The sequence below is a fragment of the Prosopis cineraria genome, unplaced genomic scaffold, assembly GCF_029017545.1.
Source record: "Prosopis cineraria cultivar Desert tree isolate PC_DT_omini unplaced genomic scaffold, ASM2901754v1 PC11, whole genome shotgun sequence".
Lineage (NCBI taxonomy): Eukaryota > Viridiplantae > Streptophyta > Magnoliopsida > Fabales > Fabaceae > Prosopis > Prosopis cineraria.
In genome coordinates, this window is record NW_026555342.1 from 5,310,336 (window position 1) to 5,334,049 (window position 23,714).

The 23,714-nt window shown below is 33.3% G+C and overlaps 3 protein-coding genes across 6 annotated transcripts; 1 reads left to right on the top strand and 2 right to left on the bottom strand.

Annotated features, from left to right (window-relative positions):
- Nucleotides 1-198: 198 nt before the first annotated feature.
- Nucleotides 199-4,005, top strand: LOC129285277 (uncharacterized). Of its 2 annotated transcripts, none has more exons than XM_054920874.1 (6): nt 199-406; nt 502-570; nt 1,269-1,546; nt 2,505-2,741; nt 2,851-3,068; nt 3,670-4,005. In XM_054920874.1, the coding sequence occupies exons 3-6, from the start codon at nt 1,295-1,297 to the stop codon at nt 3,998-4,000; spliced, it is 1,038 nt and encodes a 345-aa protein (XP_054776849.1). In that variant the 5' UTR covers nt 199-406; nt 502-570; nt 1,269-1,294; the 3' UTR covers nt 4,001-4,005. The 2 variants fall into 2 exon arrangements, with proteins under 2 accessions (XP_054776849.1, XP_054776850.1); XM_054920875.1 differs by having other exon boundaries at nt 502-539.
- Nucleotides 4,006-6,240: 2,235 nt separating this feature from the next.
- LOC129286667 (MLO-like protein 13) lies at nt 6,241-13,070 on the bottom strand. Of its 3 annotated transcripts, none has more exons than XM_054922648.1 (14): nt 12,694-13,070; nt 12,020-12,077; nt 11,339-11,517; nt 11,004-11,120; nt 10,564-10,627; nt 10,388-10,476; nt 9,653-9,727; nt 9,459-9,547; nt 9,028-9,077; nt 8,791-8,831; nt 8,441-8,689; nt 8,045-8,112; nt 7,868-7,928; nt 6,241-6,672 (listed from the first exon to the last, which is right to left on the bottom strand). In XM_054922648.1, the coding sequence occupies exons 1-14, from the start codon at nt 12,811-12,813 to the stop codon at nt 6,439-6,441; spliced, it is 1,494 nt and encodes a 497-aa protein (XP_054778623.1). In that variant the 5' UTR covers nt 12,814-13,070; the 3' UTR covers nt 6,241-6,438. The 3 variants fall into 3 exon arrangements, with proteins under 3 accessions (XP_054778623.1, XP_054778622.1, XP_054778624.1); XM_054922647.1 differs by having other exon boundaries at nt 11,339-11,565; nt 12,694-13,069; XM_054922649.1 differs by lacking the exon at nt 11,004-11,120 and having other exon boundaries at nt 11,339-11,565.
- A 1,431-nt stretch (nt 13,071-14,501) lies between these two features.
- Nucleotides 14,502-18,702, bottom strand: LOC129285910 (endoglucanase 25-like). The gene is made up of 6 exons (XM_054921888.1): nt 18,084-18,702; nt 16,980-17,290; nt 16,179-16,640; nt 15,610-15,745; nt 15,351-15,523; nt 14,502-15,225 (listed from the first exon to the last, which is right to left on the bottom strand). The coding sequence occupies exons 1-6, from the start codon at nt 18,460-18,462 to the stop codon at nt 14,824-14,826; spliced, it is 1,863 nt and encodes a 620-aa protein (XP_054777863.1). The 5' UTR covers nt 18,463-18,702; the 3' UTR covers nt 14,502-14,823.
- Nucleotides 18,703-23,714: the final 5,012 nt, after the last annotated feature.

Consider the following 23,714-nt stretch of genomic DNA (forward strand, 5'->3'; position numbering starts at 1 on the left):
ATAAAAAATATAATGTCTTTAAAAAAATTAAATGGTAAAATTAATTATTTAAACTATTAATCTGAATTACAATAAAATATATATTATTTTTTGAGGATTTAAATACCAATTATGTCATATTTTAATAAACTTAAAATTTAGTTTATTAATCTTCATTATTTGTTTTAAAAAAGGTCCTATTTGTTACTGCGTAGGCGCGAGGGGCGCGAAAATGAGCGGAGCATTATCATCCTTCTCAGATTCGCACCGCACAGCCTACAAACATCCACCAGCTCGGTTGCCTGCAGCGGCCGGCGGAGACTGTCGGCGACTTCCTCCGACGGCAGTCCCGCCTGGGCATTCCAGATTTTTTGGAGGGACAGCAGAGCAGCAATTTTTTTACGTGCATCGTATATGTGATTTATTCGTACGTTTTAATCGGCTTTACTCTGCTGCTTGATCTACCGCTTCGTTGTATTTTTTTTTTTAACTAACTTTTTGTTTTGTTTTTCTGTTGTGCAGATTTTGCTTCGTTTTTCTTGAAAAAAAAGGCGGCAAAGGTCTCTGTTCTTCTTCTGTTTGAAGACAGGGGTTAGTTTTGGCTTAGGAGTAGGGAGAGCTACGCTCCTCCTTTAATTTGTGTGGTTGTTCTGTAGGATTGGCTAAAATAATTAATGTTAGTTAATAGTTAATTATTAATAAATGTTGTTAAGCAATAACAGTATTAGGAATTAGCAATAAATTTGCATCCCTAGTAAGTTACATATAAGGGTATAAGATAGACGTACGGTGGATTGAATTGAACAACAAAGAAAAACTAATATTTGTGTTCAGTTCAATTCATCATACATTTATTTATCTTCTTGTTTATAAGAGATGCAAAAGTCCTCTAACAAAATTCTTAATCCTGGTATTTCTTAACAACATTCACTAATTCTTACTAATGTAACTAATCCCACATAACAGATTTAATGTGGATTAAATGTTCGAGGGTGAGCCTAGTTCACCTCATCTAGAAAACCTCACATTCTGGGGATTTTTTCTTTGAGGTTGCGATTTAAAACAGAAGCGTCGAGTGATAAATGCGTCTGAAGTAAATAGTAGGAGAAGAACATTTCGAGAAATATAACCTTTTGCTTAATTTGAGAGAGTAAACATCAGTAAGTGATTGATGTTGTTCTTACTACTTTGAGCATTTAATATCAGATAAATACTTTGAGCTCTTGATTTAGAGGTCCCGCTTAATGCTTATGTCCTTTTTCTTTTTTCTTTGTCTTTTTTTGGTTTAGCTTCATAGCATTCTGGCTTCTCAAGGATGACACCGGAACCATCAGACGAGTTTGGAAAGCATGAAAACGCAGGTAGTGACCTGAGGGAGAAAAGTGAATATGTTGGGTTGGCCAAATGTGATGATCCAAAGGCCACTGAAGCTGAAATGTTGCAGCATCAAGAACAACCAACAATTAGAACTTTCTGGTGGTGGTTGATAGTGTTACTATGGTGCTTTGTAATCATTATACTTGTTTTCGTTCTAGTCAAGTGGGGCGTGCCATTTTTTTCTGAGAAAGTACTTAATCTTCTTTACTCTTATTCTAGAGCACAAACTAATCTGATATATTAGAAAAATGCAGATTCTAAGATTTAGATTTTTCCCCAGCTTCACATTAAATTATTTAATTAGTATTACTGACTAGTTTAAAAACCTATACTTCTGTTCTATGACTTCACATGATTTATAATTCCATATATTTGCACTATCTGCCATGTTTTAACCTCTTTTGCTGGCAAATTTATTTTTTTTATTTACTTCATTTCTGATTAGGAGAAACTGAAACACAGTACTTTAGAGTTTAGAATGATGGAAATCTTGCTATGTGTGTCTTCATATCTAATCAGTTCGTTGTTCAAGACAGAAATAACATGGACTTGTTTGCTGGAAGTCCCGCTTTTTAACCTTTTTATTTTTCCCTTTTCCAAGTTTGCGAATGTTGTAAGGTCCTTGAGACTGAGTATCATCAAATTTGTGGAGATAATTAACAAATTTAATACCCATTCCTGTCAAGCAGGGAGTCTGAAAAACTGTAGATAATGAGACCTTTTGTTTTCTGAAGATTGACTCCCATCAGCAAAATCTTAATAATAGGACTAAAATGATTGGTCAAGAAAAATCATAAGACTAAAATAATGCCAACAATAATTTTTCTATTTGACTTTTGCAGTAATCTATTCTCCAAATACTGTGCAGATTTGCAGTTTGGCATCAATTATGGAGTGAGCTATGCTCCGTGCAAAACAACTGGAAAATTTGATTTATTCATAAGAGACAACTTGTATAAAGTCCATAAGTGTTTGCTATGAGAAAGTCTCATTAAAACGTGATATGAGAAGGCTTTTCAAACATGTTGAACTATGAGCAATATTCCATGTCCTATTTTATTTTGACAGTGATATCAAACATCTTGACAACTGCTCATAACTTTTGACCTTAGTCATAGTCTGATGTTTTATATTTTTTTTCATTCTAGGTTCTTTATCCATTCATGAACTGGCAAGTTACTGCCTTTAGTAGTCCAGTTCTTGCCATTGAACTGGTTGCTTCTCTAGCTTTATTCCCGTTATTCCTAATCCCTTCAGGCCCTTCTATGTGGTTGGCTGGGATGAGTTTTGATTATGGCATTGGCTTTGTTATAATAATGGGTGGAACAACCATTGGCATGATCCTCACTTACCTAACTGGTCTACTGTATCGTGAACTGACTCATGTAAGCTTTTATCTTATATATAATTATACCTCAAGTTTTTTGCTGTAAATTTATAAAACTAGGGTTCACAGCTTTCTGTCTATGTACTTGATTTGTTTCTTGACTCTAGCAATGGTTAAAGAGGTGGCCTCGGATTGCAGCAATGATTAGGCTTGCCACTGAAGGAAGCTGGTCCCAGCAGTGCCTAATGGTTGCTTTGGTCAGGATTTCTCCTTTTCCCTATACCATATTCAATTATGCAGTATCATTGACAAACATAAGGTTTTGGCCCTATTTGTGTGGATCAATAGCCGGAATGATACCAGACGGTTTCAACTACATATGCAGGTTTGTTGATCTCCACTCCCTCAAACACACACACACACACACACGTTACTGCATGGAAAAAAGAAAATATATATTTTGTACATATTTTAAATTGAGGAGATAGTCAGAACAAACCAAATTTAAATAAATCTAAAAGCATTTGACAGGTGAATTAGGCATGAAATGTTTGCATGCCTTAAGTAAGCCAGGTCGGTGTAAAATTTATGCTTTGTTATTTTTTTTATTTTCTTTTAAATTAATTTTTTTAAATGATATCTTTTGCTTTTTTAGTAGTTATCCGTATGCTGCCAAAAGATTTCCCTTGATCAGAAGTTATGTTATAATTTTGCAGTCTCTATTGCAAATATAGAGAACTGTTTTGAACTGCCAGACCATTGCCTTATTCACCTATTCTTTCACCTGATATGAACAAATCTGATCATTAGGAGTTTTTCAGGGGCTTCTCTTTGATTATTTTATTAGTTCTGGGAGGATCAGAGATCAGAGAAATTTCCTTTTGAATATAAAAACTGAGCTTAAAAACATATTACTTTCTGTAGATTTTCTAAACCTTAATCTGCATTTATTTGTTAATTAATTAACAGTGGTTGATTCTGTGCAGTGGGCGATTAATGAGGACCTTGGCAGATGCACAGTATAGCAAGGATCATAAAATCACAGGAGCAATAGTATACAACATTGTTACTTGCGTAGTTGCAATAGTTATAACTGTTTTTTTTGCTGTTTATGTAAGAAGAATTCTAAATAAAGTGAGAGAGGAAAAGATCAGTGGGAAGGCAGAGGCAGAGGCTGTTTCTGCTTCAGGGAATGCTAGTTCTTTTATGGAGAAGCTTTCTCTTGAGAAGCCTAAGCAGCTTTTACTTTCTCCTCTAACTCTCTTGAGCCATGACACTCTGAGTATGAATAAAAATACATTTAAGAGTTTCGTTTAACATTGTGCAGACTTGTTCTATTTCTCTTTCATCTCTTCGTTTCCTTTCCACCCTATCGTAAGTATAATAAGTAGGAACTGAGAAAGAGAAGATATTGAGGTGAGTTTGAACTAGGAGATATTTTTCTTTCATATTGCTTTTTTCCATTTTAAAAAAAAATTATGGATAATATATTAAAGCTGTTCACCAATACATATATACAATGGTAAAACTAGGACTGTGAATCAGATGGTACAAGACAATATAATTTTAAAATTAATAATTAAAAAATAATATTATAATTTTTTTAAAAAATAATTACATTAGGCAAAAAATATAATAGCGTAAGTAAAATTATGCATATTTTTATTTGGAAGAAAATATATTGAGATTTTTTGGCTAAAAATATGTTGAGAATGTTGATATAGAGTTTAAATTTGGATTCAATTTTTTTTTTTTTTTGAGTTTAGAGGGTTCAAAATACTAAAAATAAAAAGTGCAAGGTTGTAAATTTCCTATACTACATATATAATTTTCTTCATGTGAAGGGGTGCATCTCTTGGAACTTGGCTTCGCCACTATATATATATATATATATATATATATATATGAATGGTTCACCAAAATTCAAAGTAAACTATTCTTCCTACAAGAAATGATGAAAATTTCTAAAAATTTCCTTATGGAAATCATATATGTTATGTTTGGATGCATGTGAATTTAAATTTGAGCCAAATCCATTATTTAGGTAATTAAAAATGTATGAATTTAAATTTGACCCAAATTCAAATCCTACTCCAATCTCTTTGTAATTTCAAATCTTTTCTAAATCCCTATTATTTCAAATTTCAATGGAAGCTTCTCTCCTCCTTCATGTTTGTTCATCAACTTTGCTACCTTCTTGACTCTAATCGACTAGGACTTGGTAGCCAACAACGGTCGAGACTGGATCGCTGGTGCCAATTGGGATTGGACCATTGGTGCCGATTGAAACAAGACTATCGGCTTTGACCAAGCCTGGATAGCTGGGGCGGACTGAGACCAGACAGTCAACTTTAACCAAGACCAAACGGCCAAGGTGGATTGAGACCGAAAGGCTAGTGTTGACCGAGATCAAACCGTCAGCTTCGAGCAGGACCAAGTGATTAGGGCAAATTAGGATTAGACCTTCAGGATGATCGAATTTAATTGAGATCAGATGGCCAACTTTGATTAGAACCGGACTGTAGGTGCCCATTGAGATTGAACTGCCGGTGATGATTGGGATCGAATTGCTAACAATGACCAGGACCACCCTCCTCCTTCGCCCGATGCTGTTTTGCCGCCACTTTCATCATTCGATGCCAATCCAATGTTCTCATTTGGTGTCGGTTTGCTACCACCGTCTAGTTCTGGTCGTCGCATCCAACTTGTATCTGTTTGCCGCCATCACCATTGTTGGGGACTAGCTTGTGATCAACGTCTTTGTTCTATCTACTTTTGTTGTCCAACACCAAATGCCACTGTTAATAGGGAATATTCTAGTGTTGTCATTCAAGTCCAATCTGCAACCCTCAAACTACTATAATTGTCATGTGCTAATCCTTATAAATTATTTTGGATCAAACTGCTAATGTTGACAAGGACCAGACTGCCACTGATGTCATCCTAGTTTGGACAACCAAATTAGACTAAGACTAGGCAACCACCTTTGGTCAAGACCAAACTGCTAACTTTGACTAAGACCAGACCGTTGACATCATCCAAGTTGCCTTTAAATTTAAACATAGAATTTGAAATTTGAAATTTTATTTAAGATACAAAGAAAGGATTTAAATATTATATTTTAAAATTTTTTATATCATCTAAAAAAAGGATTTAGAATTTATAAATTTCAAGTGTGAGATTTCAAATTCAAATTCCTAACCCAAATACACCCATTCAAACACTACTTTAGTTTACAGTATTATTTTTGTCCTAGAAGCTTATTCCACATTAATTAAACATTACAAAAATAATTTTAAATGTTAAAAATATAATTTAATTTAACATTTAAAATTGTAGTCAACTCTGCAAAGTTTATGACTTGAATTACAAAATTCACGTTGATTTCCAGATTTTTATATGTATGATGGATTAAATCAAATGTCATGAAATTATTTGAACATCATTTTAGAAAATTGATATGTTTTTCAATTTTTTAAAAATGTGGTGATCAGTAATTTTGAAACTAACATGTGTAATTTATTAATTAGAATGGTTTGAATTTGATCTTTCCAAAATTTATCACAGATAAATAATTTTAAAAAATTGTAATTTGTACACATATATTACAATAGTTTTATCCTTGTATACACACACCACAAAAAATAAAATAATCCTTGACCATAGGTTTTTCTCACCCCTCAATTTTTGGCAATCTTAGAGAAATAAGAAGAGAAGATTGAGCTCTAATTCACACTATATCAAACCTCAGTTGCCTAATTGACAGCATAAGGTTCCTTTGAGGAGGCCTCAACAATGCAAGCAAGCTCAACTGAAGATTCTTGTGATCGATCATCAAATTGAACATGTTGTGTTGGTTCTTTGACCATTTTGTGGGACTGTGACGTCCCTGGAGCAGAGGAATCACCAGCAACTCCACTTCTTGCTCCTTCACGCCAACGAAAAATATTTGATTCCACGTCATCATGGAACTTGTAGTGGCTTCCCATCTGTACGCAACACATTTCATCAACAACATTTCAACTTTGTAGGAATCCCATATGCACAACCTCATTGTTCCTTGCAAAAGTTTGTAGGAATCAAGAGACTTTTGGCACATTGTTATTGGTATTTAAATTTGAAAGTTATTTGAGTAAAATACAAGGATTTCTTAAGTGACACGACAAGGATAAGACAAAGTATGGATAGAGATTGATAATTCAAACCCTCCAAATATATCGGAAAAAGAAACAAAAATCTTTCTTAGATTTTGATAAAATTACACAAATTTCATATCTATTTTCAAAAACATACATAATTCTTTAACAAGTAAATTACGCTGATCTTCCCATAATTTTGCCAAAATTACACAAACTTTATTTGAAAAAAAGTATGGTGAAATGACCCACCCCCAACTTTGTTAAAATTGCAATAAAATGCCCATTAATTTTGCTTAAATTGTGCATGCTTCTCATCACTTCTATTTCAAAGAGATGTTTATGTACATTTAAAAATAGAAAGGAAGTATTTGTAATTCTCAACAAAACTAAAGAAACGTTTTGCATACTTCACTCTTTCATTTGAAGGAGGTCTAAGTAAATTTTGAAAATAGAGGGGAAAGTTTCATTTTTTCACAAAATTCCAATAAAGACAAAACTTATGTAATTGAATTCCAATAAAACTCAAGAAACATCAATTTTTTTCACTCAAGTTATTATAGCAAAGCCATACCCCTAGATGTTAGATAGTATCTTACCCACAATTTGGTCTCCTATCTTTTAGTATTTTTTAGGGCACCGAGTACCTTGGATACCAATGTACCAAACATACTTGACATCTAAGATTCCGTTTAGTTGTTATAAAGGATGAGAATGGAATGAATTAAAAAAAATCAAAACAAAAATGAGCTAAATTATCCTTTCCCCTTATAGTAAATATTATAAAACTCAATATTATACTTTACAAATGTGGAAATCATACTCTCCAAAAATCTTATGAATCATGACTTCCAATTTTATAAACTAAATTACCTTCCTCCCTTATAAATATGATTCATCTTTCTCCCTCCACATTTTGATCATTTTATTTTTGTCTTTATTTTTTTCAATCCATTTCTTTCCCTCCTTTCTAGCAACTAAACGGGACCTAAAATATTTTATCAAATGCCTTCTAAAAATAGGAAGGTGAGTCTTTAGATTATGTTACCTGAGTCACTAAAGCATAAAGAGGAAGGGTGCTGTAACTGCATAGCACTTGAACTATTAAACTGCATGACAAAGATATGCAGTGAGAAGGTGATATAACTCACTCTCACAACAGAAATTAGAACTGAAAAGTAGAATACTGTGCTTGTCTTTTTATCACTTCTAAGGAGAATATTACCCCATAACGAGTCTCGTAACGATGAAGGCCACCTTCTCCATAATGCATGAATCAAATCCATATGTGAACTGCAGAGGGGAGAATTAACAGTTTTAGAGATATTTTAAAAGTCTAAATATACTTATTGTCATTTCACTTTGCACGAGGTTTCACTTTCATTCCTCAACTTTTTATTGGCTCTAATTTCTTCATTTTATCTTTTCCAGATGTCATAAATCTTATCCTTACACCTAATTATGTGACAACATATGTCATATCCTGGGTACATGTGATGATACATCAGATTATACAGTCGGTGTCACAACTTTTTAGGGGGGGGGGGGAGCAAAAATGGAAGCAGCAGATGAATATATGTGATTTTGAATTGAAAGAGAGATTTATCATATAAGTATTTACCAAAATCCAGAAGAAAAATGCAATCTCAAACGAGTTCTGAAACAAAATGAAGTGAATCAAGTCAAGCACAAGAGCAGGGCTGTTAAACCAAAAGTGTTTATCTGAAGGTTTCACTCTAGGCTCTTTCTTTCCATTAAAGACTCCCACTACTTTTGCAGCCTCTTGATCTTCCCCTTCAATCTTTTGTCCGAATTCTTGAGCCAATCGAGCAATTATGTACTCTAACTTTGCTCCCACAAGAAGCAGAAGCTGTAACATAATGCAGATGAAAATAAAAGTTTCACATGTATCACTCACTAATGTGCAGCGTTAACAAATTAGAACCATTGAGAATAGCCTCAGTCACTTACTATCAATGGTAAAAAGGCTAACCAGAAATAAGTGTGCCACCCTGCATGTTAAATTTTCGTGTGGATTAGAGTTCTAAAACGACCGTTGTGTGAGATATTGTTGTAGAATGAATGTGTTTGTATTTAATAAAGTTAAATCAGATTTTGATACTATCTGACATTTAAATTAACAAGTTAAAGATAACGTTATACTAAAAGCAATCCAAAGAATATTGTTGAATCAGGAACAAATATTACCGTCAAGATTTAGCAGCAAAAAGAGCACAACAAAGAGCCACAGGTACCAGCTGTGATGAATAAACAATTAAGAATAGATGATCTTAAATTTGACGGCATAAACTTGCTTGAACACAAAAATTTCTATATAGACCTTTTTCTGTCAGCAAAAATTTCATAGACCAAATTGATCATAGATGAACAGTTAATTACCTTAGAAGAAGTAGGTCTCATTAAAAAGTTCAATATGTTTGCAAATCCATCTACAATTAATTTGGTCTACTATTATACTTTAAAGGTTTGAACTATCCAAAAATTTCTCTTAAGTTTGAAGAGAGAGGATCTCCTCCAGTACTGGAGGATAAAAATGTAAAGAGAGAGGTCGGCCCCACAGTGATAAGTGAGTTCCACTTCGTTTCTTTCTCTCTCTGCTCTCTTCTAGGTCTACTCACCTTATGCCTACAACTTTCTTGAAGTCATTTTCTAGTTCCCGCATCATGTACTTGTGAAAATCATAGGCAGGATCTCGTGGGAAGTGTTCCTAGAAAATTCACTACTCATAATTACTGTCCATTTCATGTCTAAGAATGAAATAGAGTATTAGTGAAGAAATGCCGCATTATATATAAAATTATAGGATCTTAACCTTTATAAATCCATGTCGCAGTGCAACGTAGTCAGACTCAGTCACGGAGCCATGAAATTGCTTGAAGAATGCTCTCTGCCAAAATGAACCCCAACCCAAAAGTCATCAACATCAGACATCTTATTGATGTTACATTCTCATATTTGCTGCAATTTATAAGCCATTCAATCAGCTTATTTCAATCAAATGCTACGAGAGTTTACTGTTCCCGTAAGCATTTTTTTTCTAATTACAAAACCATTTTCAAGCCAAAACCAAAGATGCATTTGTAAGATTTTCCTCCGGGAAATTAAAAGCTTTCCATTTTACTCCTCTTTCCTCACATTAGATTATTAAGTATGAAATTGCACAAAAATGGAGATACACAATTTTTGAGATATTGTACTTATTAGGGAATAGGGACATCTTTTTGGGTAATTATAATACCATCGGGATAAGGCTTCATTGCTGATTATAGAAGATCAAAGTATTGAAAATCCTGTCCTTAATTTGTATATAGATGTGAATTAAATTTACAGAATACACAGATGAAATACAGAATCATTTTTCTCCTCTTCCTCTCAGGCCCACAACAATGTCTATCATACTTTTATTACCATTATTCAAGAACAATTATTCCTTATATCCAAGAAAACGTTACATGACTCATCCAAAAAAAAAAAAAAAAATTTGCATTCTATTCCATTCCATTCTGTATTCCTTATGAGAAACCACATAGAGAAAAGTGATTCTTACCAGCCAACATACAACAGTTGCTTTTCTCCAAAATCCTTCAGCATGTTCTTTTAAGAACTCTCTCTGATGTAGAGCTTGGCTATTATTGCCTGAACATAAGAAAATATTTTATGCAAGTCACTTCTTCTTCTTTTTTTTTTTAACATAGATAATGTTGAGTTTCACAGTCATCAAACCTCCTGAACCTGATCTTCTAGTTTTTTCTCTAGCATCCTCCTCCCATTTCTTCCATCTGCGGATCTGCACGAGGTAAACAATAACTATCATTATGGCAATTCATGGAACTATGATTCTTCTCTTCATGTCTGAATGCACATTTGAATTTCTTTTTCGATATACAATCAGGAATTTTAGCAATTACTAAACTCCCTTTTCTATGCAACTCTCAAACTTCATCAAACACGGGAAAAAAATCTAAGATAAACTTAGCATGAAGAAGATAGGTAGAGCAAGAAAATGATGAAGAGGTTAAGCTTGTTATGCATGCTCTTTAATGAAAACACTCCAACACGCTTACATATCTATTCATGATTAAAACTTAGTCTTTTTTTTTTTTTTGCAGTTTTAACTAAATTTTCTCCAAAATCATTATTCAATCTCAGTACCGATTCGTCACCTTTGCACCTCCAAGAAGCATTGTGGTGACACAGAATACCACATGCACAACGGCCAATACAAAGATGAAGATATGCAGATGGTGTAATGATTCTAATGATAACAATGGAACCTTCCCCTGCATAGGAAAAAAGAAAGAAATGTGCTATAAATCAAAATTTTCTTCTTCTTTTGCGCAAAAAATAGGAAAGGAAAACAACTTCTTTTGTTAATAAGAGTGATCTTTCTTTAATTTCTTATTCAATTTCTTCTCACTATTTATCGGATACATTGCTATTCAGTAAGCCGTTCTTCAATCTGTTAATAGCTGAATTCACATGTACGTTTTGCTATTACCTTTTGGGTACAATGCTTTGAACTTGAACTAGTTTCGTCAGAAAATAGCCTTCTTCTGTTGATTATAGTGTTGTAGTAAATTAAGTCATGCTCTGAACCTGTTGTGGACTCATGATGCCTCTTGCATGGAAGCATATTTGTTGCGAGGGTAGGTGGGATACAAATGCGACTTATTACACCTTGAAAGACAGTCAATAGAAGGGAAATGAACCCCAAAAGCATCAATTCTGGTGGGGGAAAAATGACACACTAGTTAGGCTACATAATCTCGATAGAATATATACAGAAGAATATTATGCAAGATTCAATATGGATCAGTATTATGAAATAATTAATTGTTTGGTGTATTCCATTTAAAGGTACAATGAATAATTATCATGTTCAGTGCCATTATTCACATATGAGAAATTATTGGATCTGCAAATATTTATTCAGGTAATTTTCCTTTTAGGAACTAGGTTACACTAATTATAGCACCTAAATGATGAATATTCGCAGAGTAATTAAGCAAAGTCCATCCAAACCTATCCCATTAAAGTTCATCATAACATCCTTTTCTGATCAAATTTATTTCGGTAACTTGAACGAATTAACTGACTAAAAGATGTTATGTATCTTTTTACCTGTATTAACTGACTAAATGAATGTGTTCATGAGTGGATTGTGGCAGGAAAAATTTACCTTCTTTCAGTTTCTCCAAGGCCCGATATAGTGCATGATTATCCTTGTGTTCCAAGTACTGCATAATCCAAGCCAATAAGCATCTCATGATGCACCCAATAAGTTACATGAAAGAAAAAATAGGAAGAAATAAATTGGTCTTTAAATGGAAAACAGTTGATGGTCAACTAACCAACTCCAAATTGTGATCTACTGCAATTATGGATCTATACCTAGCTTCTAACATAACCTTAACGGTTCGCTAGATATAAATAGGAAGATAAGTAGTTAATGTTGTTGTTCTCTTATGTTATGTTCAGTTATGATAATTAACCAATTGGTTAGTATTCTAACATACATAGCTTGCAGCCTGACTTGAGAACGAGTCTTGTACTTACGTTAGCTGATGAGATTTTCCTATAAACTGTATTCTCTCTTTCTTCTACCTACCTTCTATCTCCTATCATCTTCCCACTATCACGTTCTAACTTATTAGCTTGTCACATTATCCGATCATCGAAGCCATTTTCTTTATTTTGAAGCTATCTATTAACACATCTGAACTCTAGCTGAATGTGGCATGCCCTAATCTGGAAGCAAAATTAGCTTATTCAATTTCTGAGCTTTCAATGCCCTGTCCGATAGAAACTGTAGAACGATGATTAGAAGGTTGATAAGTGAGAGACCGTAATTACCTTCCCAAAATGATGAATACCACGCTCGGCCAAAAACGAAATGGCAACAATGATGGAGCAAACGACAGCAACAATCCATGTTGGTGTATATTCCAGAGACTCGTTCAGTTCCTCGGCCATATGGAGTTAGGCCTCAAAATTTGACAGGAAAAAAAAAAAAAATATATATATATATATATATATAAAAGAATCCGAATTCCGTTTTTGTTGCTGATTTCAAACTTTGGCCTCTGAGTATTGGTGATTTCAGGAAGTTGCAATCTGGTGAACGTGTCTTCTTTAAATTGATGGGGAGAGTGTGGCTTGATTCTACGTCTTGCAATTCAAAGCAACGCAAAGAATACTCAAGTCCAAAGCAAAATGAAGTTGACATGGAATTATAATGGAATTGGATGCTAGTTGCTAGGTGCTCACTATAAGCAAGGCATAACATAATCTCCAATATCATGTTGCAAACAGAATATGTAATAAAGACGCCGACATTTGCAACAATCAAAAGCACAGCAAACTTTGCAGTACAAGTTATGTTTACGAGTAGGATGTTAAGTTACATAATACAATTACATGAGTAGCGTGGCACTGGTAGAATATAAATATCACGGTAGGGCTCATCTCAAAAAACTTATAAAACAGATCTTTAAACTCAAACTTTATTTGTAAAGCTTCTTGACATGTGAGTGAGACTCATAATAATATCACTTTATTTGAGAGCCGACCTCTCTAATGATTTTATTTTACAACACTTCACTTGATCTCTTACGAGTCAAAATATTAGGTTGTTATTTTTGTGATATCAGCTTTTCAATGAAAGCATTAATATTACTAGAATAAATTCAAAAAATGAGTTCATTTTAAAAGAATAACATATTAAGAAGAAAAATTTTAAACTTATAAACTCCATTTTATTTGTGAGGCCTTGTATAAGACCTATAATAGGTATTTGCATGAAATTTGAAAAAATAAATAATAATATTTATAAACGGTAAATACCACAGTTTATTAAGAGTTTTTTTCTTACATTTATATAGATTGCTCCATATATTATACTCCCTTTGAACCACTATATAAGTCATGATTAACTAATTCTAGGTTTACAAATAATGTTAGTTGAAATCTTAAATTCTTAAAAATATTTCAATGCATGATTTTTTCAAAAAGAGTAATAAATGAAGTAGGGATATAGTTAAAAAATAAATAAATATAAAAATTATTTAATATCCTATATTTTGAACCAGATAAAATTTCTAAAAAATGTTTTATATTGTGGTTTGGAGGGAGTATTATTTTTCTACACTAGAAAGTAGAAAGTCATGGCAAAGACTTAGGTGGTCAAATGAAAATTGCCACGTAATAACCACTGGAATGTCGGTTCTAGTTCCTACATGCTCCATGCATCTATAATTATTCATTGTCGTTTAAAGTTTATGGCACATAGATTAAAAATTAAATTAATAAAGTATTACCATCTAGTATTGGCTATAATGCCATTCTTTAATCTAGTTTAATATGCCGCAGTAGAGAGAAATAAATTTGGTAGAAATAAAAATGATAGGTGAAGATATGATTAAAAAGAAACATAATTGTACATCATCCTGGCAATACTCAAACAATCACCCATATAATTATTAAAAAAGAGCACAGCTGAAAAAATTTGATTACATGCTGGGTCTCTAAAACAATAAAAAAAATTTGAAATAAAATAAAGAAATCTGAAACAGCAATAATATTATTTTAGTGGAAGGAGCATATGTTTTTGCATGCACAAGTTTTGAAACAGCTTCAATCTTCATGAAAAGAAGAACCCAACATTAAATTAAGAACTTATAACTCATTTGTCATCATCTGTAACAAGTAGTATGAAACAGTCAAACAATTCCAAGCTGTTCAATTTTCAATTTTAAAGAATACAAGGTTTATTATTACATATACACTACGTATGTCACAAAATTTAAACAAAGAGGCACAGTAGTTTTCAACTCTTAATGCTAATCTTGGAACTGGCCCAGCCAACTAGATTTACTAGATCTTGTCCCATAACTTCCATTCTGTTCATGCCCTTCAGTCTTCCTCTTCGTCTTCAGGTCATTTGGGACACGCTCAGCCCAAAAATATAATGAATAGCATAGCACCTCATGGTTTCCATGGTGCTGGAGGCGGCGGCGGTGTTGGAAACATAGGAGGAACGGCGGAGAAAATGGTGTTTTTGTCAATTCTTGTGCTTTTGTCACCTGACAAGGCCACTAGTGATGCTACCAAGCCAGCATTTCCTGCAAGAGTTGGCTCTGTGTAGTTGTAGTTAGTACGAACATCATGGAAACCATCATGCCTGTCAGGACCAGCAACCATGGCTCCAACCATTGTATTCGGGTTTGGTTTTTTCGAGTCTCTCCATTTCCATCCTCCTTTGCAGTTGTACTTAACCTTGTTCTTCGGTATGGATGCACCTCTGTGGTGAAGATGCTTTGGGTAATGTTTACCGAAACCTACAATATAGCTCATTTTTCGAGGGTTCTTCCCAAGGATGTAGTCAATCTGCCCGAAAACAAAATCCAAACAAAATGTCATGAATTGAAATTTAGCAGACACCTTGTAGAGACAAACTAAGGAACAGCAAGAACCGAATAGGTTTATCGTGTAAAGAGCAGAATATTAAGCACCTGGGTCTTGGCAAATTCCCGAAGAACGTCAGTAGAAAAGAAATTGGGTCCACAATACCACCCTGGTGTATCAGCAGCATCAAGATAATCACTATATAGAGTAGCCAAAAAGGCTGCATTGACGACGTATTGTAGAGGCTGAGGTCTACCATGGTTCAACTGAATTAAACCCCCTGTGCAAATTACTCACATTAGAATGCGATATAGGCAGCAAGAGCTCTAATGCCTAGTGAAACCGTTTGAACTAGTAGGATCCTACCTTTTGTTCTGTTAAAGCTTGTGAAAACCGGCAGATAAGAGCACATAATTATACTGGTCTGATTGTGGAAGGTCCTTAGAATTTCTTCGTATGGGTAACCAGGACTCAAGAACAATCTTAAGCGACTCAGGAGAACCTAAGTACAAGATGTCAAAATTAAGTTACAAATTAAAGAATTGCAACACCGAGAACATCCAATGGGAAGAAAAATGGTTCTTGTGTTGCTGATGCTTTATCAGATAACTTCATATATATTGAGTAAATTGTAATGGCACACAGTTCCTCATAGATCCACAAGAAAGTCAGCTAAATGCAATCGGTCAACATGGCAACACTCTACAACATAATAACATTCATATAAAATTATGAAAAGCAAAGGAGAATTTCAAGAAGGGAAATAATGACCAAAGCAATTTGCCCGTAGGCCAGGAAAAAGAAATAGAGATGAGACCAAAGCAGTAAAATATATCAGACTAGAGTATTAAGATGCATACAGCTGCCAGCCAGCTGATGTAGAACTCAACTATCAATCAGAAACCCAAGGAAGACTAGAACATCCATAAAATTACCTGAGCACCAGCAAGCTTGTTATCCCAGCTCAAAACACCATAATCAGGCCCTCCCCAAAAGGCACCGGCATGTTTAGCAAGACCAGGAGTAGTAGCAAGCTTCAGGTAGGAAGAATTTCCAGTTGCATAATACATCCAAGCCCCTCCCCATACAAATTCATCCCAGTAGCTGGAGGAATTGTAGAATAACGCAGCATCTGAACCACCTGCACTATATCTTCCTCTTTGGTCCCTTGAAAATTTAAATAGTGTCGTCGCACCATGAACAAGTTTCTGTGAATAGGCTTTGTTATCTTTGAAAACAATGGATGCAGCAGCTAAAGCAGCAGCCATTTCTGCAGCAAGATCTGAGCAGCTGTGACATTCATAGACAGGTCTCTCATAATCAATGTCCTCTGGACGCATCCAGCAGTAATGGTCATTTGGAGTTGTACTTCCTCCAGAAGTATCCCCTGCTCCAACCTGTCAAAGAAGTCACAAAACCAACGATGAGATATACTCGTCAACAATTTCTAGTAAAATGACTGAGCACATTATTCAAGCATGCATAATTAGATGTCAATTTTTTTAAATATATTTTAAGCAACACCAAAACTGCATAAGTTTAGACATAATGCAGGGATGAAATCCTTTGTTTGCCATTTCCCATGAAATTCTACGTCCTGGAGGGGGATTGGAGAGGGTGTAGGCCTTCATGCCGAGTCCATGCATGAACAAACAGGCCCAAACCAAATAATGAAAAAGGCCCCAGCTTAATCCCCTCACAACAATTCAAATATGTTTCCACAGTGTAATGCTTACCTGTGCGGCAATTGTACTTATGGTATCAGCAGAATTATTGAAGGTCTTCAGAAGGTAATCTGTCCCCCATTTAATTATATCCTTGATATGGTTGAGCTCCCCAGCAGCTTCGTATTTGGCACTATATTCTATTACACTCCAGCTCAACATGGTCATGGCAAAAGACGCAGGGAAGTTGAACTTAATAGCATCTCCAGCATCATAATAGCCACCAACCAGATCCTTTATTGAACTTGATGTATCAGACTTGCCATCTTGCATACAGGAGTTACCTCTCCATGAAACATTGTTATGCTTAGGGAGTTTCCCAGCTGCAGGAAGATAAGTACTAAAATATCAATTTTTTAACCCGAACAATGTTCTGAAGATAATAATCACAATAACGCTCTGTTTACAATAAGTCGCACATCATCATAGATGGGGATGCATGTGATTAGACATAGAATCGACTTTAGATCTTGCATTCAAGGTGGATCTCCCCAAAATTCCTATCAGGCTCTTAAATGGGGTGATCAAACAAGGAAAATCAAAATACAGCAACATGTGAAATCTCCAAATTTAATAATTAGTTGTCCTAACAAGAAATGGTGAAAACAGTGCGTGAAAAGAGATGTACCGACAGAAGGAATCAACCATAAATAATCCATTATCTACATCTAAAATCTTCAAATTTGATCAATAAAATATGTCTTGCGAAGAAACGGCTAAAAAAACGAAAGAGCAGCAAAGACTGCAGGATTCAATCGTAGATCATAAATAATCAACATATAAGATCTTCAATTATCATGACTAAAAGCTATCTTAATAAGAAATGGTCAAAAAGAGAGATGCATAGTATACTTCAGGAATCAGTTGTGAATTGTCAAGATGCAACATTTAAGATCTTCAATACCTTATCAAAAGCAAAAAAAAAAAAAATGAAAGACGCATGAATACGGTGTTTGTTGGTGAGCGTGCACTTGAGCAAGCAAGCGAGGGGGGGTCACACAACCACAGATACAAACCCGATGATTCCTTCTAAGTGCAATTTGGAGCCTGATGTCTAATTGGAACGTTAAAGAGAATCATTAAAGAGAAAGTGGTAGCCGAAAAAAGATTGCTTACATCTCTGGGCGTTAAAGAACATAAGAGCCTTGTGAAGAGCTAAAGTGTAGTTATCAGGAGGGGGAGCCTTATGGTGGTGGCGAGGAACGACCTTGACGATAAGGGTAATGAAGCCAGCCAAGAAGGCAGATACAAGAAGCGTCCCCACCGTCCAAACGAATATCTTGCGGCTCACAATGATACATCCCAGATCCACATACTTCTTCTTCTTCTGCTCGCCAGGTCCAAGAAGCCAGCTTTGCTGGGTCTCATCCAGTGGCCGAGAAAGCGCAGCCCTATCGAAATCCTGCAGATTCCGGCTCCGGTCATCGTCAGTGGCGGAATCCGTGGCATGAATCTCCAGCGGGCCACCCCATGGATCCCTACCATACATACTCATCTCGGAAGCTGGGTTTGAAGATAGTCAGTCCCCAGATACCCCCACCGACAGCGGAACACAAGCAGATCTGAGAAAGATGAAGGATGAAGCAGAAGGAGATGTTGGAAGCAATGGGAGAGAGAGAAATAGAGTTAAATGAGCAAGCTAGTAAAGTGTTAGAACCAGCAAGCAACGCAATACTAACAGTCGTTGATTCGATTCTCTCTCTAAGACCAAGATAAAGGTGAAGACGATGGGCGGTGGGACTGCAGTGAAGAGGACTCGAGCTGGACTTGTGACGTCTGGAGATTGCAATATTCTATTCCAAACCAAACACGGTTGTTAGCCGTACATTTTTTAAATCATTTTTTTTATTTTGTCAAGAATCATTGCATTTATTTTTACTTTTTTTAGTTATGAAATTAATAGCAAAAATAAGATGAGAGTCTAAAATTTAATACAAAAATTCTCCCATCATAAATTGTGAATAAGAATATAAGATAACTTACATCAAATTTCATGTAAGAATAACTTATTTCTCAAATCCAAATGTTGAGTAATGTGTAAAAAAAATTAAATGAAATCTAAGAAATAAATTATACTTTATATAATTTTGAATAACATTGTTCATAGTTTTAATTTTTAAACAATACAATTTTTTAATATTTTATATTTTATATTGACTGATAGTTATGATATTAGTTTTAATTAGTTTTAATACATAAAATAAAAATTATAAACAAATAATATCTTTGAAATAGTGTATGTAGTATAAAATTTATAGGGAGTTGAAGTGTTGAACAATTCATAAATTATGGATAGTCATCTGCTTATTTGGGTGCTAATATCCAGATCGAAGCATGGTGACATTTAGTTGTCCCGTTTGTGCTTTTCCTAAATGTTAAAAAGGAAATTAAGTTCAGAATAATAAATAGTTAAATTGTTCATTTTTCTTATATTAGGCATAAAATTCTAAATCTGGAAGAGTTATACACACACGTATATATAAAGAATATAGAAGAGTTTGAGATTATTCCTTCTTATGTAACATATTATATATGGGAATTTAAAATTAAAAAAAAAAACAGAGAGACGGTGGAGATGAATAATGATGATGGATTGGCGGAGAGGTCATAATTAGTCAATAATGTCATGTGGCTTAATAGATTACTAGAGACTTGCCTTTCATATTTATTTATTTTTTTCTTTTAATTTCTTAATTGTTTATTGATTTAATTTGGACTTGTGTTGATTCTTCAAGTAACAAAAAGTCCCAGAAGGGACAAGGACAGCCTGTCCGCAACAGTAACCCCACTGTATCCTTCAATTCTAAGGCTCAGCAGAGGAAGGGAAAAAGGCAAAAAGAAAAGAAAAAATTACAATGAAATTTTATACAGGAATGTAATTTAAATACATAAAAACCTGCGTCTTTTACTGAAATTATCAGTTATATTAGATTATTGTGAAGTCTTTATGTTTAATTGTCAACTGAAAAATTCTATTAATAACCTTGACAACTTCAATAAAGGATACAAGAATTTAAAATAATTTTATGATTTTATGAGATTTTTTTTATATTTACATTCTTTGGGGAGCACTTTCGAGTTATTTTTCAAAATAAAACTATATTCCTAACTTTTTTATGTTCTTTTTTCTCTGCAAAAATTTTTTTATTTATTAATATGGATTGTTATTTTAAGAATAATTGTTTTTCAATACAATCTAAGTTGTTTAACTATGATTTAAAAATAAATTTTATTATTTTTATGTGGATTGCTTTAATGTTAAGGACAGAAAGTACTTTACTAAAAAAAAGACAATAAGTACTCGATGAAAATATTTTTTATTTTTATTAGATAATCAATCTTTAAGATAAAAAATCAAAATTTTATGAACTCCAAAATTTACATCATTCAAGTTATAATGGTGTGAATTAGTCTAAGAGAAGCGTAGGAGTAGAACCAAGCATTTCATTAGCGCAAAATAGGATCGCTTATTAATTAAATAATATGTAATGTACAAAACTCACCTGAATTTATTATTTAGTGTCACTAATTCACTGTTTTTTTTTTGTTTCATTTATAAATTTCATGAAGAAAATGTCATAAAACCGAAGTGCTAAAAATTGGCTTGATCACTCATCTAACTTAATCAGTTATTAAAATTAGTGTAACTTCACCCATAATAGTTGATTGTAAGAATCAACCTTAAAAAAAGTCCAGGATACAAACTTTGGACATAACATTTAAAAAAAACATTAAGGGAAATTTATTCAGCTAGTATTAAAAATCAAGTCGATTCCACCACAACCAATTGAATTAATATTTTGATCAATTTAATAGAATATTTTGATTACAGTTTTAGTCATTAATTCATCAACTATTTTTGTGAAAAATTTAATAACCATCCCAATTTTAAGTACGTTATATTTAGGCTAGATAATGCTTAAAGTTAAAGCTAAATTAGTTGATGACACTATATTCGAAATTGCTAGTTGTATTAAAATCATAATGTAACATCTTCAAATGTAATATCCTAAAAATAAGGCGAAGTAATTTAAAATATATATATATATATATATATATTTTATGCATCACGGTTTTTATTAACCATATATATATAGTGGTTGGTTGCTTAATACTTGGTTCCCCTTTTTCGCATTTTCTTCACAATTACGTACGAAGGCTCCAACAACAAGTGGCGAGAAGCATCCAATGCATCCAATCCAACTAACGGTTCTAATGGATAGATATTTAATAAAATAATAATACCTAAACAAGTTAGGTCATATTAAATTAAAATACTTGTTAATTTGTCATGAGCTAATAAGGACAAAGATTTTTACCTTAAATTATAAGAAGTTTTTGATAAAATTATTATAACAAATCTCTTAATCCCAACGACCACATCACTTTCCCTTTCACATATCTCATTCATTTGGTTAGAAGTGTCGGCTATGCAAAGTGTCGGTGTTGATCTGAAATTAAGTTTAAAAGAAATTAAAAAAAATTATAAATGAAGAAACAATAGAAATGCAAATGCAAAACGATTAGTTTTTTAAATAAAAAAGTGTTGAGGGGTTAATGTTACGAAACCGATTGATATATAACTATGGTTAAAGTATAATTTTAATTCTCTAATTTTATATAATGTGTTAATTTGATCTTTAATTTTATAAAGTATTTTTTTAGCCCTTTAACTATGAAACATTGTTAGTTTCAAATAATTATATTTTATATAAAATATTATTATTTAAAAAAATTAAACTTAATGTGTCAACATTTAAAAATATTTTGTTAATATTTAAAGTTTGATATATAAATTGTTTGTAATGAAAAAATGATATTAGGGTTAAAGAATTGAAAAACACTTCATGAAATTAAAGAACTAAAATGAACATTATGTACAATTAAATGACTAAAAATATATTTAACCTACAACTATTTTATCTTTCAAGCATGCTTTTTAAATTTTGTGGAACACAAATATTGTGTATATATATGGAACATCTACTTGCTATTCATTTAGTATTTCTTTTGTGGTGCTATTTTTTAAAATATGAGAAGAGAGGATATATTAGATTATGAGGGCAGATTAATAATTTTAAATTTTTCACACATTTTAATTGATATAATAAAGTTTTTTAGAATCTTAAATAGAATATTCCTAACGGTATTTAAAAATGGACTAAAGTGTAACTTTTGGAAGCAAATGGGAGGTATAGATTTTTAAGAAACCATATAACGAATTTTTGATTTATCTAGGAAATTTTTTTTTAAAAGATGTGAAATGATATTTTTGCCTTTATGAAGACCAAAAAAAATCGAGGGTATAGATCTTGTTCCTTGTTAGATTAGAGTAAAAGTGAGGCACTCATTCCTTTGTTTCCTTGGTCTACTCTAGTTGTTTAGTAAGAGATGTTGCTTCGTTCAAACTGTGTGATAAATTCACCTCAAATTGACAACAGGCAAGTTCAAGATCTTGAATTAAGGATGGTGATTTGCCTTGGGGAAAACCTATGCCTATGGGCTACGAGTACAACCAAACTAGTTAGTTATCGTTGAAATGTTGATTCATGAAGAGTAGAGACGTCTAGATGTTCATTCATGAAGGCATGAATCCGGATAAAACACCCAAAGATTTGTAACAAGGATTACATAATTTGTTGTAACATGTTGTCAATTAGGAATTTAGATAAGTTGGGTCTCATGAACTTAGGGTTAGAACTTGCCTTCAAACTCAAAATATATTTCAAGAGATATTCCATCCAAATTACAATATAAGTTATAACTAATTAATTCACGTTTTACAAATAATATTAATTAAAACATTAAATTTTTAAAAATGTCTACATCTTTTTATTTATACCCTCTTTTTTTTTGGCAATCTATTTATACCCTCATTAAATATTTATATAATAGTAATTAAAATTTTAATGTATGATTTTCTCAAAAAAAATAATAAATGAAGTAGGAGTATAGTTAAAAAAATAAATATAAAAATTATTTAATACCTCAGTTTGGATCAAATAAGGTTTCAGAGATGTTCTTATTGTGGTCAAGAAGGAGTATTTATATATGAGTTGACAATTAGCATGACATTCATGTAATTGAACTAAAGGTATGGCAATTCTTTTCTTTTCTTTTTTTCCTTTTTTACCCACATGTATCTTTCTATTGAAAGAAATTATGTTCAATGCACCGTCGGGTGTTAAATGTAGATTAAGAAAATTAAAACCTTAATTTACCATATTATAAAAAATTAGTCCATTCTACTGTATCCACTTGCATTCCCACCTGACAAGCCAATACCTCTTTCATGATATGGCTGAGTCTTCTGTCACTATCCTTTTTTCTCATTTTTTTGCCACTGAGCCTTCTTTCACTGTGGGCCCAAGAAAGCAACGAATAGTTCTCCAAAAATGTTGAAAGAGGCAAATAAAATTTCAAAGATTAAAAAATGACGTGACAGAGGGAGAGAGGGCGCGGGGCAAGAGCATGATTAGGAGGTAAGATCCGTGAGCAGCGAGGAAAAGTAAACGTTAGTGTCGGCCCATGAGAAGAGCCAATAGGGGAAATAAAGAACTTTAGCTTTTGTCTTGTGAGTTGTGACTCACTCCCATTTACTCATCATGATCAACGCCCCATGTGAACACAGCTCCCAACCCCAAAAAGCCGAACTCACCCTCGCACTCTCCCGTGCTTTGTACGTGTCCCCACATATTTATATGTATGAGTTTGCCCATTTATTATCAATATTATCATTAACCTTAA